Source organism: Nyctereutes procyonoides, unplaced genomic scaffold, assembly GCF_905146905.1.
Source record: "Nyctereutes procyonoides isolate TBG_1078 unplaced genomic scaffold, NYPRO_anot_genome, whole genome shotgun sequence".
Classification (NCBI taxonomy): domain Eukaryota; kingdom Metazoa; phylum Chordata; class Mammalia; order Carnivora; family Canidae; genus Nyctereutes; species Nyctereutes procyonoides.
In genome coordinates, this window is record NW_026575030.1 from 19,843,745 (window position 1) to 19,860,426 (window position 16,682).

Sequence of the window (16,682 nt, forward strand, 5' to 3'; positions counted from 1 at the left end):
TAATGTTTGTAGAAGACACATTAATGTATTTATTAATCAGTGCTGCCTCAGAGGCTTCTAAGGGCACAACAGAATACGTGATAAAAAGTACTAAGTATTACTACTACTGAAAAATCAGAAACTCTCTTAATTAGGCCTTTCTCAAATATCCAAATCTCATTGATGCTGAGAAGCAATAAACTATGGCCCAAGTCTTAGAAAATGAAGATGGTTACAGAAATTAATTGGCTATAACAAGTATATGAGCAATAAATTTAGTTTTATCCTTTTTTATAACAGGTTAAGAGACAGTAGCCTTTCTAATAGTGCCTATGTACCACCATCAATAGTTTTCTAGGATCTATACTGTTTTCACCATAAAAATCTCAAATTACTACATACTTCAATTAAAAAGACATAAAAATTGGTAACATAAAATAATAACTGAGACTCTTGAAATGACAGTACCTACTTACCTTTCTCTGTGCCGGAGAATATAGAGATGATTTTATTCCTGGGCTTTTTTTCCTCTGGAACGGAGGGCAAAGGTTTCAAACTGTGATTGGCTGACAAAGGATCTTTGCCTCCAGTGCTAAAAATGGTACTGCTCATTCGCACAGGAGGTGCTGGAGGCTTGTCTTCCAGTTCTCCGTTATCGGACATGATTTAGAATTATGATACTGCCTGAAATAGATAGGCAAAATCATACAGTTAATAGCAAGGTAAAGAAATAGTAGAGATAAGCACAAACAGTAATAATTATCCTCTTTCCAGCTCTGAATTAGAAAATATTATCTATTTAGAGTGCTTTGTAAAATTTGTAAAACTCCATGAGTTAAGAGATGAAAGTGGTTATTAATTTAGGTAATCTCCCCTATTAAAGTTGGTAAATAGTTAGCTGAGGGAATGTTTGAAAAGTGAATTCCAGTTAAGTTTTGAGGAAACATACAGATACTAACATATCATAAGATATTCACCTAATCAATTGATTCTAAGAGGATATATTCCAATGAAAAGACAGACAACATGGAGTCTTTTAAAAAAGATAATTCTATAAAAAAAATAATAAAATAAAATAAAATAAAATAAAATAAAAAAATAAAAAAGAGAATTCTGGGGGATCCCTGGGTGGCTCAGCGGTTTAGCGCCTGCCTTTGGCCCAGGGCATAATCCTGGAGCCCTGGGATGGAGTCCCGCCTCAGGCTCCCGGCATGGAGCCTGCCTCTCCCTCTGCCTATGTCTCTGCCTCTCTCTATGTCTATCATAAATAAATAAAATCTTTAAAAGAAAAAAAGAATTCTGCAGAGGAAGATTATTGTTCTGACCAATCAATCAAAAGGTCTCTGACGGGTCCCTTTCTTTCTTTCTTTTTCTTTCTTTCCTTCCTTCCTTCCTTCCTTCCTTCCTTCCTTCCTTCCTTCCTTCCTTCCTTCCTCTTCCTTCCTTCTTTCTTTCTTTCCTTTCTTTTTCTTTTTTTTTTTTTAAGATTTTATTTATTTATTTGACAGAGACAGAACAAGCAGGGGGAGCAGCAGGCAGAGGGAGAGGGAGAAGCAGGCTTCCCTCAGAGCAAGGTACCCAAAGCGGAGCTTGATCCCAAGATCCCAGGATCAGGGCCTGAGCTGAAGACAGACGCCCAACCAACTGAGCCACCGAGGTGCCCCTCCGATAGGTCCGTTTCTATAGCAGAGATAGAATGTTTGCTATTAAAGACATTAACCAACACCACTCGCCACAAAGCATTTGACTCCATGTTCACTAGCCCTGTGATTACAACTTAGCCTTCATATAAACTTGCCTAACGGATGAGAATGTGCCACTGATGCAATATTTAGTTTCTCTGAAAATCTGACATTCTAACTACATTTGCTAGTCCCTTGAAAGCTTTGCAGACAGACTCACAGAACTTGATCCATCTGGGAACACTGACAAAAGTAAATCCAGGGTTTGGCTGAAAACCAGGGTATGGCCAAATCCCAAGACTCTGTCATCCTGTGATGCCCTGACTAGGCAGGTTAAGAAACCCCTTAATCCACATGACTAATTCAGTGGAAACTTTAATTCTGTTTACATATATATTAATATTATATACACTATATATATATATTTATATATATAGTTCTGATATGAAAATATACATTAGAAAACAACACATTTCCCCAGTAAACAAAATTTTGATTAGTAATTAGATCCTGATTACAGTCATTTAATGTAAGTGAACAAAACTTCACATATGTAAAATGAAAAGAATGCCAATTGTATTTAGATAAAATTAAAAAGAAATTTTCTTTTTTATTTAGTTTGAATGTTAGCACCTGAAGAAAAGTAGGTATAATTTGAGAAGAATTGAGGAATGAAGAGATTATTGTACTTAATTCCACTTCAAATCTTACAGCTTCGGTTTTTCCTGATAAAAATATGCATCACTAGAACCACTGTGTATTTTATCTGCCACAATGAGAATTATTTTAGCCTTCAAATGAGCAAGCAGGAGAGAAGGTTAAGGAGGAAAATAAACTTTTCTGGGGATAACTAGCTGGAGGGGGGCTGGAACAAGAGAGTAAAAGAAAAAAAAAAAAACATCTCATCTGTGTGTGAGAAAGACTGCCTGAAGTGAAATTACTATTGGTGGTCAAAAGAAGAAATGAGGGCAGCCCGGGTGGCTCAGCGGTTTAGCGCCTGCCTTCGGCCCAGGTTGTGATCCTGGAGACCCGGGATCGAGTCCCATGTAGGGCTCCCTGCATGGAGTTTGCTTCTCCCTCTGTGTCTCTGCCTCTCATGAATAAATAAATAAAATCTTAAAAAAAAAAAAAAGAAGAAGAAGAAGAAATGAGGTTGGAATCTAGGAATGTGATGCAGATGATATAGTCTGATGATTCTTCCAAACCAAATGGTCACAACATGTGGGGTTTGTTTTGCTTTGGATTGAGAAGCAACTGGTTCTTCTGAAGTGTGGGCTGTCTGGTGTACATCACCAGAGAAGACTTATCTACTGCTACAAATGGAAGAAGGATAAGGTTAATAACAGTATTTGGAGGATTACTTGAGAACTTGATAAATCAAGGCAGATGTTTACTTTTTATGTGACCATAACATCAAGGCAAAACAGATTAACCTTACAGCAGCTCACTTTCATCTTAATCACCAGGTACAACAGACACAGCATGTTCAGACTTTGGTTACACCATGAATGCTCCACATTTATGCATATTAAATTTAAAGATCAGGGTAATATGGGATGTCTGGGTGGCACAGTTAAGCAGCTGGCTTGGGTGGTAATCTCAGGGTCGTGAGATCAAGCCCTGCATCTGGCTCTGCGTTCAGCACAGAGTCTGCTTCAGATTCTGTCTCTTTCTCCCTCCACTCCTCCCATTTGTGCTCATGCACTTACACATGTGTTTGCTCTCTCTCTCAAATAAATACATCTTTTAAAAAAATCAGGGTAATACAACAAAATTTCAAAATACATTTGCATGCATTCAAAGAAAGAAATGCACCAAAATATTAGCAGTGATTATCTGTGGCTAAAAGTAATTTTAGCTTGATAAGCATCAGAGCTGTGGTTAAAATAAAAATCGATATAAAACAGGGCACAATAAGGGCACCTGGGTGGCACACTCAGTTGAGTATCTGTTTTATTTTGGTTCAGGTTATGGGGTCCTTGAGGTCCAGCTGCATGTCTGGCTCCACACTCAGCATGGAGTCTGCTTGGGATTCTCTCTCCCTCCCTCTCCCACTCCTTCCCACTCGTGCTCACACTCTCAGAGCACAATAATTACTTAATGTAAACTGACTACAAATTCTATCCTTAAGGCTGGTTCATAGATGGAACATGACTAGAAACTGTCAGTACACCTTCAGCTGCATGCAGTCCAATGTTGTGATTAAGAGCATGGGTTGTGAAATCAGATTCCCTTGGTTGGAATCCTGGTTCCACCATTTACTTCAATGTGTGACCCTGGGTGAATTACTTAATTGCTCTGAGGGCTCCTTGAATAGCTGGTTCCATCCAGGCCTGGGACAGGAAAAATACAAAATGAGCCTAGAGTATCTTACATTGTCAGAAGATAGGAAGTACTTAAAAAGAATGAGGAACACAGGGTAAAGTTTTCAAAAGCCAATGCTAGAATGATTAGAGCAACAAAATTAATAAAGTACCATTCTATTTAGCCCAACGTATAAAATATATACATTTCATATCAAGACAAATAAATGAAGGGGCGCCTGCCTGGGTGGCATCCGACTCTTGATTTCAGCTCAGGTGATGATCTCAGGGTCATCAGACCAAGCCTCACATTGGGCTCTGCATTGGGCTCTGCATGGGTTTCTGCATGGGGCATGGAGATTCTCTCTTGCACTTTCGCTCTGCATTCCCCAATCAATCAATCAATCAATCAATCAATAAAATGATGGGATGCCAAATCTTTTTTTACAAAAGAATTCCAAATAATAAATGTAGATAAATCTTCTAAGAGTTGGAATTTAACTTCCCTCCTCACTTGAATATAAGGCAGACCTAGAGACTCATTTCCAAAGAGTAAAGTATGGAAAGGGAAAAATAACTTCATGGCAGGAAAATCTGGCAAATACTGCCTTCACCAAGTGATTAAGGTTATCATCTCCAATAGTTATGTTGACACTGACATCACTTACCACCTGCTCTAATGAATGAGAAATATACTTTCACCTCTATGGTATTCTTTCCCAAAATCCATAACCACAGTCTAATCATGGGAAAAACATCAGACAAATCCAAATTGAAGGACATTCTACAAAAATTCCTGACTAATATGCCTTAAAACTATCAAGGACATGAAAAACAAAGACTGAGAAATTGTCACAGAGCAGAGGGGTCTAAGAAAACATGACAACGTTATACTCTCGAACAAGAAAAGAACATTAATGGAAAAACTGGTAAAATCCAAATACAATCTAGAATTTAGTTAACAGTAATGTACTAAGGTTGGCTTCTTGGATTTGACAGACATTTTAGAGTTTATGTTAATATTAGGTATATGGGAAATCTATGATCTCTGCAACTTCTCTGTAAATACAAAATTATTCCATGATAAAGCCTATTTAAAATGCAATTATGGGGATGCCCTGGGTGGCTCAGCAGTTGAGTGAATCTGCCTTTGGCTCAGGGCATCATCCAGGAGTTCTGGGACTGAGTTCCACACATCAAGCTCCCTGCATGGAGCCTGCTTCTTTCTCTGCCTCTCTCTGTGTCTCCCCTGAATAAATAAATAAAATCTTAAGAAAAAAAATTATGTAATAAAATAAGATGAAATCAGAGAGGGATACAAACCATAACAGACTCTTAACTATAGTTAAAAACTGAGGAGGGGAGGTAGTGGTAATGGGGTAACTGGTGATGGGCATTAAGGAGGGCACGTGATGTAATGAGTACCAAGTGTTACATATAACTGATGAATCGCTAACCTCTACGTCTGAAACTAAAAAATATAAATAAATAAATAAATAGGAATTGTATAATAAATTCCTCAAAAAACTAATTATAGAATTATCAGGGTGCTTGGGTCTGCCTGTGGCTCAGGTCGTGATCCCAGAGTCCTGGGATCGAGTCCTGCATGAGGCTCCCTGCAGGAAGCCTGCTTCTCCCTCTGCCTATGTCTCTGCCTCTCTCTCTGTGTCTCTTATGAAAAAATAAATACTTTTTAAAAAATTATAGAATTAAGAAATTATAGAATTATCTATTATATGACCTAACAAACAATTCCACTCCCAGAATACACCTAAGAGAACTGAAAACATATGTCCAAGGGTGCTTGGGTGGTTCAGATGGTTAGGGGTCCGTGTTTGGCTCAGGTCATGACCCTGGGACCCTTGGACTGAACCCTGAATTGGGCTCTGCTCAGTGGAGAGCATGCTTCTCCCTCTCCCTCTATTACTCCCCCTACTTATGTTCTCTCACTATCGAATAAATAAAATCTTTTTTTTTAAGATTTTATTTATTTATTCATGAGAGACCGAGAGAGAGAGAGAAGAGAGAGAGAGAGGGACAGAGACACAGGCAGAGGGAGAAGCAGGCTCCATGCAGGGAGCCCGACATGGGACTCGATCCTGGGTCTCCAGGATCATGCCCTGAGCTGAAGGCGGTGCTAAAGCACTGAGCCACCCAGGCTGCCCAAAAATAAAATCTTTAAAAAAAAAAAAAAAAAGGAAAACATGTCCACAAATAAACTGCATATAAATGTTCATAGCAGTATTCATAATAGCCAAAATACAAAAGAACCAAAATATCTATCAACAAAGACATGCAAAATGTGGCATATCCACACAATGGGATATTTGGCCACAAAAAGGAGTAAAGCACTAATAAAGGCTACAATGTGGATGGACCTTGAAAACATAAATGGAAAAAGAAAGACAAAAAGGCCACATACTATAGGATTCCATTTATATGAAATGTCTCAAACATGTAAATCCACAAGGACAGAAGGTAGATTTAGTGGTTGCTTAAGAGGGGAGGGGAACGGGATGTGACTAATAATGGGTATGGAGTTTCTTTTTAGGGAATTAAAATGATTAGCATTAGACATTGGTAATGGTTGCACAATCTTTTTAATATCTTAAGACCAGGGGATCCCTGGGTGGTGCAGCGGTTTGGCGCCTGCATTTGGCCCAGGGCACGATCCTGGAGACCCGGGATCGAATCCCACATCGGGCTCCCGGTGCATGGAGCCTGCTTCTCCCTCTGCCTATGTCTCTGCCTCTCTCTCTTTCTCTCTCTGTGACTATCATAAATAAATAAAAATTAAAAAAAATATCTTAAGACCACTGATACACTTTAAAGTAGTAAGTTTCAGCTATGTAAATTATATCTCAATTTTTTTAAATTTTTTATTTATTTATGATAGTCATACAGAGAGAGAGGGGCAGAGACACAGGCAGAGGGAGAAGCAGGCTCCATGCACCGGGAGCCTGACGTGGGATTCGATCCCGGGTCTCCAGGATCGTGCCCTGGGCCAAAGGCAGGCGCCAAACCGCTGCGCCACCCAGGGATCCCCTATATCTCAATTTTTAAGAAGGAATAAAGGGGCGCCTGGGTGGTTCAGTCGGTTGAGCAACTGCCATAGGCTCAGGTCATGACCCTGGGGGTCCTGGGATTGAGCATGCTCTGCATCAGGCTCCCTACTCAGTGGGGAGTCTGCTCCTCTCTCTCCCTCTGCCTCCCTCGCCGGCTCATGCTCACTGTATCTCAAATGAATAAATACAATCTTAAATTTTTTTAAAGGTATTAATATTTACTTCATAAAGACTAAGTGAGCTAATAAAGACTGAATACTGCCACTACTATCATGATCCTTAATATTTATAAAACACTATGCTGTTAGAGAAGATAAAGGAGGATCTAGTTCTTCTCCAAGAGTCCATAAGTTACTGAGAAAGATCAACACAATTAAGGTCATGCATGCCCTTTATCAACAACTCAACACATGCATATTAAAAGTCATTTACTTTTTTTTTTTAAGATTATTTATTTATTCAGAGAGAAAGAGAGGACGACAGAGGCAGAAACACAGGCAGAGAGAGACGAAGGCTCAACGCAGGGAGCCTGACGCCGGACTCGGTCCCAGGTCCAGGATCACACCCCAGGCTGCAGGCGGCGCTAAACTGCTGCGCCACCGGGGCTGCCCACTTACTTTCTTCAAAGGTAGCAGTTCTTTTTTTTTTTTTTTTTTAAGATTTTATTTATTTATTCATAGAGAGAGAGAGAGAGAGAGAGAGAGAGAGGCAGAGACACAGGCAGAGGGAGAAGCAGGCTCCATGCAGAGAGCTCGACATGGGACTCGATCCAGGGTCGCCAGGATCACGTCCTGGGCTACTGGCGGCGCTAAACCGCTGCGCCACCAGGGCTACCCAGTAGCAGTTCTTAAAACATTTTGGCTTCACCCTTTACACTCCTAAAAATTAGGATCCCAAATAATTTTTGTTTATATGTCTATATTTTCTATATGAGAAATTAAAGCAAGTTATTCAAATACTTATTTCATCAAAAAAATACTGAATACATGTTACTATAAATATATATATTTTTAAATGTTTTTAAGACTTTATTCATGAGTGACAGAGAGAGAGAGAGAGAGAGAGAGAGAGAGAGAGAAAGAGAGACACACACACACACACAGAGAGGCAGAGACACAGGCAGGGGGAGAAGCAGGCTCCATGCAGGGAGCCTGACGCGGTACTCAATCCTGGGACTCCAGGATCACACCCTGGGTCAAAGGCAGCCCTAAACGACTGAGCCACCTGGATGTCTCTCTCTATATATATATGCATATATAATTTAATATTTTATTCATTTATTCATGAGAGATACAAAGAGAGAAGTGGAGACATAAGCAGAGGGAGAACCAGGCTCCTCGCAGGGAGCCCGATGTGGGACTCGATCACCAGACCCAGGATCGCACCCTAGCTGAAGGCACTCAACTGCTGAGCCATCCAGGCATCCCAAATATAAATATTTTTATGGAAGATAGTATTTTCCAAACAAAGTATTTAGTGACAGTGGCATTATTTTACAGTTCTGATAAATTTTTAAAATGTCTGGCTTAGGGATCCCTGGGTGGCGCAGCAGTTTGGCGCCTGCCTTTGGCCTAGGGCACGATCCTGGAGACCCAGGATCGAATCCCACGTCGGGTTCCTGGTGCATGGAGCCTGCTTCTCCCTCTGCCTGTGTCTCTGCCTCTCTTTCTCTCTCTGTGTGACTATCATAAATAAATAATTAAAAAAAAATAAAAATAAAATAAAATGTCTGGCTTAGTAGCTGAAAAAAGGTGTATTTTAACAGCTAAATGTAAATTCTTTCTTTGATATTACACTAAACTCAACCTTCCTAAGATTAGTTGTATAATCTGAAACCCAGCAATAAAGTTTCTACTCTATTAAACTCACTGCATCTCTTATACTTTGAATGGATCTTTTTACCCATGCATGAATTTTATGTTATAAATTGATTATTTGGAAAACGTTGGTTCACTGAATCATGAAGATAATCCAAATGTTGATACATTTTATTACACAATAAAAATCAAATTCATTAATATCTGATCTCATCAGAAAACTATTGGGAAATTATCAAATTCAAGAAAAGTAGATAGAAGTTTTCTAAAATTACTTTCTTTATTTTTTAAGTAGGCTCCACACTCAAGCATGGAGCCCAATGCAGGGCTTAAACTCATGACCCTGAGATCAAGACCTGAGCTGAGGTCAAAAGTGGGAAACTTAATCGACTGAGTCACCTAGGCACCTCTAAGTTTTCTAAAATTCTAACTTTCACTTGAAAGCTTAAATTTTATCAATTAATAGCGGGTGTCTGAGTGGCTCAGTTGGTTAAGTGGCCAACTCTTGGTTTCAGTTCAGGTCATGATCTCAAGAGTCCTGGGATTAAACCCTGCATCAGCCTCCTTGCTCAGCGGGAAGTCTGCTTGAGGATTCTCTCTCTCTATTCTCCCCTCTGTCCCTCCCCTTGCTCTCTCTAGAGAAATAAATCTTTAAAATTTTTTTTAAAATCAATTACAACAAATCCTATTACTCCATTTTCAAGGAATGTCTACTAAATACCTAGTCTGAACAACCAGAGTTTGTGGGCCAGTTGTTCTTTCAAATAAAAATGGTATTCCATGGAGCTCAAGTGTAAAACAAGTCAGAGAAAGACAAATACGGTATGATCTCATTCATATGTGGAATTTTAGAAACAAAACAGATGAACATAGGGGAAGGAAGGGAAGACAGGCAAACTATAAGAGACTCTTAACTATAGAGAACTCAGGGTTGCTGGAGAAATGGGAATGGGATGGGCTAAAATGGGTGACGGGTATTTAAGGAGAGTACTTCTTGTTATGATAAGCATGGGATGTTATATGTAAGTGATGAGTCACTAAATTCTATTCCTGAAACAATATTACACTCTATGTTAATTAAAATTTAAATAAAAACTTGAGACAAAAGTTCTTACATGGTGTTCCATATAAAAGGGGCTAGTTTATTAGCTCAATCACCTAAGTGGTTTTCTGCAACAATTCATATTTTATAAGTGCTTTATGAATACTTCACATTTTGCTACAAAAAAATGCCTTAAAAGTGAACTCAGGGTTCTGGGATGCAGCCCCGTGTTGGGCTCCCTGCTCAGTGGGGAGTCTGCTTCTCTCTTTCCCTCTGCCCCTCTCCCTGCTCATTCTAATTCTCTCTCTCTCTCTCTCATAAATAAAATCTTTTAAAAAACCCCAAAACCTGTAAGTGGGGGTGCCTGGGTGGCTCTGTCAGTTAAGTGGGACTCCTGGTATCAGCTCAGGTCATGATCACAGGGTTCTGAGATGGACCCCACGTGGGCTCTGCAGTAGGCGTGGAGCCTGCTTAAGAGTGTCTCTTTCCTACATGGCAATTCTGCTCCTCCGCCCCCAAAGAAACCCCATACAGCAGCACAGCCACTAACTTAATTTCTGTTAAAACACAGTTTTACCTACCACTACTTTTGTACCAACAATGCAAATTTCAGCAGTATGAAAAGCAAAGAATATCTTAGTATTATCATAAAAATAGATTTGATCTCATAGACCCCAAAACAACCACAGAGTGCACTTTGGGAACTGCTCCCTTAGAGCATATCCCAGCTCCATAGTTCACCCTCATACCCCCGAGTTTAATGTATTATTTGGATGGCAGAAGACCATATTTATTCATCCTATACTCTCCACATTTTAAATATAGAAAATGGTAATAAATGGCTAGATTTCAAGTTAGGGCATATAAACCTAATCAAACCTTTAACTTGGTTAAACAAGGTTGAAAATCTATATACATGAAATGGTATTTACTATATTGTTTTTTTACAACAAAAATCAGAAAGATCAGTAGGCTATCCTGGGTTAGCCAGAGAGACTAATTGCCATTTGTATGTAAAACAACACAAAATCTAAGCAAAGAACACTACGTGGCAACTTTCAGAACACAGCCTTTCCTTATACTTTGGTTATCCAAAAATTTTCTTTCCTGTTCTATTTTAATATACTGCACAGCTTTTTAATTTGCTCAACAAATTCAGTCCAGTAGAACTAAAGGGGAACACATTTATTTGTTTCAGAACATCCTTCTTGGTGATTGTACACTATAGATAAAGCTAAATTAGCAGTCTCAAGGAAATCCCAATTAACATGATGCACCCTGTAGGCAACACATGTCTATATAAACCCCAAATTTAACATTAAACATACGGGCCAAAGACATCCTTAATGAAATTACTCAAGATAACAAATATGATAGTGATGATTTTAAGTAATAGACCTCATAAATTATAGATCTTAGTAATTATAAGCATGATCCTTGATACTCTGACACCAGCTTAGCTGAAGACAACTTCACTTCATCTCAGGATTTCTCTAACTAGCATCTCTATCTTCAGCTGCTGCTCAGAGGAAGAAGACAAAAGCTCTATCTAGCTTCCTAAAGAGTTTCATTCCATTCAGGTTTTGCTAGAGCTACCTATGACCAACAGACTGCGGATTACACTCTGATATTTAAGGATATTTATTACTGAATCAATCCGACATCATATGAATGCACCACATAAATCATATGCCTCATGTTGCCCAAATACACCAAGGAGTTTCCTGGCCGAAATCATCTTTGTGTATGTATTTCTCCATTTTTAAATATTCTTCATCCTTTTCTCTAACCAAATCTTTCAATGCTCAGCAATAATTATTTCCTATGTAAGGTCATTCCTGTCTCTCTTCAATATGATCCTTCACTTCCTTTGAAGAATGACCCTTCCAAAAAAAAAAAAAAAATCTGACAACAAATTACACAGGAAAATAAATTCAGGAGGCAGTAAGGTTGGATTAGAATTTATCTACTCTATTTTCCTTATTTTATATGAGAAGGACCTGACACTCCAAAGAATAAGCAGTTTGCCTAAAGTCACACAATTCTAATTACTAACAAAATTAAGACCAGAATTCAAGGTCACTTACAACTCTTAATCTCATGCTGGTTTTTTCCTAATCATGTTAATATACTGGCCCACTCGTGGGGGCATCTGGCTGGCTCAGTCAGTAGAGCATGTGACTCTTGATCTCAAAGTTGCAAGTTCAAGCCCTATGTTGGGTATACAGATTACTTAAATATCAAATCTTAAAACAAAACAAAATCCTCCCCCCTTTTATATATATATATATATATATATATATATATATATATATACACACACACACACATAAAGGACTACTCTGGCAATGAATTTTAACTGTGCATCATTTAATACTTTAGGTGTCTTGCCTACTCAAGATTTCAAGCAAGTGAAAGGTAGGGATTATACCACCACCACCACTATTATTATTATTATATATTGTACTATCTCCTTTAATGTTTAAACAGAGCCTAGCATCTATTAAGACACTAAGATTTCCTGAATTATGGTACTACACTCTGTTGCCAGATGAAATATTATTCTTCCTAATTTATTAGTTCTCTGCCAAACATTTCATTAGACAATATATAAACAATATATAAACTACACAATATTAACAAAAGTATCTTTGGAAAGATTTATGCTTTTCCTCTAACAGTGGATTCATGGCCTTAGTCTTCGATCCTTTGATCCTTTTCCATAAGACAGGTTTTTTGTGTGTATTGCTTCTACAGATGGTGTCAAATGCCTAAAAAGTGCTAAATGACGATGTGATAAGATTCTTTACATCTTGTATTTTAGTCAGAAACAAAGAATATAAAAACAATTGATGATAAAATTCTGATTTAACAGTGTTTTGCTCCATCATTACCCAAAAATGTTTTATTAAATAATGATAAGTAGTGCCTCTCTCTAAATCTGTTGAAACACTTTTGCTACTTTTCAGTGAAAAACAAGTAGGCGAAACAAAAAGCAAGCCCAAAACACACTGTACTCTTCTAACAGGCCCATTGTTTAATTGTGACAAGACTCAAAGACAAACAATTCCTCAATTGTCTACTGAAGGAGACTAGGGGAAGCTAAATATACAACAGAAATGAAAAAAAGAGTGGTGTCTGGAACCAGTCAAACTAGTAAAAATTACTAAATTTTTAATAATCTAACTTGGATCAACTATGGTACTTCAAGTACAAATCAGTATTACTGAAAAACATGACGATTTGAAAAAGCAGTTTGCTTTAAGTTTTACTTACATTTTATATAACAAATGAACCTTAATTTTTCAGTACCTTATGAATGTAATACAACACTCTTTGTTAAGGCTTCTAGCAATCTTTCAAAAAGTTACAAGAGCTCCCAAACCACTGGCCTCTCTTCCCCTCCATTCCAAAAAAGCCTCAAATGCCTTTGAGAGTGAAAGTATCAATTAAAAATATCCCAAATGGGGTGCCGGAGTGGCTAAGTTGGTTGAATGCCCCACTCTTGGTTTTGGCTCAGGATATGATCTTGTGGTTGTGGGATCAAGCCCCGTGTAGAGCTCCATGCTCAGTGCATCAGCTTCAGATTCTCTCTCCGTTTTCTTCTCATTCATTCACTTTCTCAAATAAATAAAATCTTAAAACAAACAAACAACTTAAATCACCTCAAATGGACAATACACACTATGAAAGGCAAGTTCACAAATTAGAAGGAAAGGATTGTTTTTATTTGGTGGCAAAGACCGTAACATCAGGCCTATTTAATAGTGGCAAAAGCCAGTAAGGAAAGAAGAAAGAGGGAAAGAAATGTAGAAAACACAACCAGGGCACTGGAAAAAAATAAAGAAGGAAAGTGGAAAAAAACTGCTTCAAACTCAAATAAATAAAGGAGTGGATAACATATCAAATCTATAAAAATGCAAGGATAAGCCAGTTAAGATGAAAAGGACATTTCCATGGAGCCCAGGGCAAAATGAAACCAAGAACAAGATAGTAAGCAATTTACTAATCCAGTTATTCTTTTTTTTTTTAAAAGGTTTTTATTTATTTATTCATGAGACACACACACACAGAGGCAGAGGCAGAGGGAGAAGCAGACTCCATGCAGGGAGCCTGATGTGGGACTCAATCCCTGGTCTCCAGGATCAGGCCCTGGGCTGAACCACCAGGGCTGCCCTAATCCAGTTATTCTTTAGAGATTTTTGACTAACCCCTGGAGACCTTAAACTTCCACTACGATGACTGTTAGAGGCGGCAGGTGATAACAGAGTCTGCCTAAATTGAAAAATCTAACAGAAGTCCTTCCACATAAGACCAAGACCTAAAAAGTATAATCTGTGTAAGAGTAAATCAGGGATAAATCCCTCTGGGCCAAAGAGAACAAGAAAACCTTAAATATTTGGAGTCCAGTGATACTGTGGGGGGTGAGGGTGAGGATCTCTGACAAATCCTAACAAGATGCATGTTTTTTGGTCTGAATTCATCCCAACTCAGAGGTCTCCAAAATTTCCAAATATGTTTAACTGAATATAATCACACTGGGGAATGGCAAAATCAAATGAAAAGAACTGTAAAACAGATCTCCAAATAATACTCAAAGATAAAATTCTGAGGAAATGGAATATCTCATAATGAAAATTCAGAAAACAAAACAAGGCACCAGGATTGAGGTCTAGCCAAAACAGACTAGTGAAATAGATGTGGAATGATTTAATATAGAATATTTATAAGAAGCTTGAAAAAAGGCAGAGATCCCTGGGTGGCTCAGCGGTTTAGCACCTGCCTTCGGTCCAGGGCATGACGCTGGGGTCCTGGGATCAAGTCCCACATCGGGCTCCCTGAGTGGGGCCTGCTTCTCCCTCTGCCTGTGTCTCTGCCCCTCTTTCTCTGTCTCTCATGAATAAATCTTAAAACAAAACAAAACAAAACCACCCCAGCAGCACAGAGAGGGGTGCTTGGGTGTCTCAGTTGGTTAAGCATCTGCCTTTGGCTCAGGTCATGATCTTGGAATCCTGGGATTGACCCAAGTCAGGCCCCTGCTGGGCGAGGAATCTGCTTCTCCCTCTCCTTCTGCCTCCTCCCCCCTGACTCATGCTCTGTCTCTGTCTTAAATAAATAAATAAATAAATAAACAAACAAATAAAAGGGCAGCACAGAGACAAAGAGAAAATATGAAAGAAAAGGAAGATGAATATGTTGGATGGCCTAGGATAGAACTATTTGGAGTTTCAGAAGGAGAGGACAGAATGAATTAGGGACCGGTTTACCAGATAAATCAATAGCTGAGAAATTTCTACAATTGATAAAGGACACAAATCCATAAGAAGAAATCTAATAAATCAAAAGCAGGACAAAAAAGTAATCAAAGTAAAGATACATCATAGTGAAATTAAGGTCAAAAAGCAAAGAGTTCTTAAAATCAGCCAAAACAGGAAAAAGGGTAACTGGACATTAAGCTGACTCCTTGATACCAACAATGACTGCCAGAAGACATTGAAACATTCTCAATGTTCTGAGAGAAGGTGCCAACATACTACAGATTGAACAAAACTCTCTTTCAATAACAAGGACAAAATAAAAATACAAGAAAATTTTCAAAAGATTAGAATTACTCTATACTCTTAATCAAAGTCAATCAACTTGGAAATCAATAACAAAAAGATAACTAGAAAAATACTCCTTAAGTTTGGAAATTTTAAAACACCTCTAAAAAACTTATGGTGAAGAAAAGAGATAATAATGGGATGCCTGGGTGGCTCAGCAGTTGAGCATCTGCGTTTGGCTCAGGGCATGATCCCAGAGTCCTGGGATTGAGTCCCACATCGGGCTCTCTGTGTGGAACCTGCTTCTGTCTCTGCCCCTCTCTCTCCCTGAGCCTCTCTCTCACAGAGCCTCTCTGTGTCTCTCATGAATAAATAAACAAAATCTTAAAAAAAGAAAGAAAGAAAAGAGATAGTAATGACAATTAGAAGATACTTAGAATTGAATGAGAATGAAAAAGCTATGTATCAAAACTTACAGAATTGGATAAACAAATACCACTGTAGAGCATGTTCATCTTTAAAAAGAAATGAAATTTGATATGTGCTCTAAAAAGAATGAACTTTGAAAACATTAAGCAGAATGAACCAGACATAAAAGGGCAAATACTGTATATTTGCACTTCCATGAGGCATCCAAAAAAGTGGTCAAATTCATAGAGATAGAAAGAATAGAGATCACCCAGGCCTGGCGGATACAGTGAAGCGGGGACTTGTTTAATAATGGGTACAGAGTTTCTGTTTGGGAAAATAAAACAAGTTTTGAAAATGGCAAATTTTATGTTATATATATTTTAACACACACACACACACACACACACACATTGTAGGATGTGATTAACACTTCTAGTTCTAAAGTTTTACTTTAAAAAAAGAACTAGGGATCCCTGGGTGGCGCAGCGGTTTGGCGCCTGCCTTTGGCCCAGGGCGTGATCCTGGAGACCCGGGATCGAATCCCACGTCAGGCTCCCGGTACATGGAGCCTGCTTCTCCCTCTACCTATGTCTCTGCCCCCCCCCCTCTCTGTGTGTGTGACTATCATAAATAAAATATAAAAAAATAAATAAAAAAAATAAAAATAAGGGAGCAAATGTGAAGTCTCCCCCACAAATTAAAAAAAGAACTAAAAATGAGTTAAACATTTAGCCTAAGAAGCAAAACAAGGGGATCCCTCGATGGCTCAGTGGTTTGCTGCCTGCCTTTGGGCCAGGGCACGATCCTGGAGTCGCGGGATCGAGTCCCACGTCGGGCTCC

At 38.6% G+C, this 16,682-nt stretch overlaps 1 protein-coding gene across 2 annotated transcripts in view; it reads right to left on the reverse strand.

Moving 5' to 3' along the window:
• Positions 1-16,682, reverse strand: part of PAK2 (p21 (RAC1) activated kinase 2) — an 86,489-nt gene that overhangs the window by 38,699 nt on the left and 31,108 nt on the right. For both annotated transcript variants that reach the window (XM_055316183.1, XM_055316184.1), the window contains exon 2: positions 456-663. In XM_055316183.1, the coding sequence (XP_055172158.1) occupies positions 456-642 (187 nt within the window). In that variant the 5' untranslated portion in view covers positions 643-663. The remainder of the gene's footprint in view (positions 1-455; positions 664-16,682) is intronic.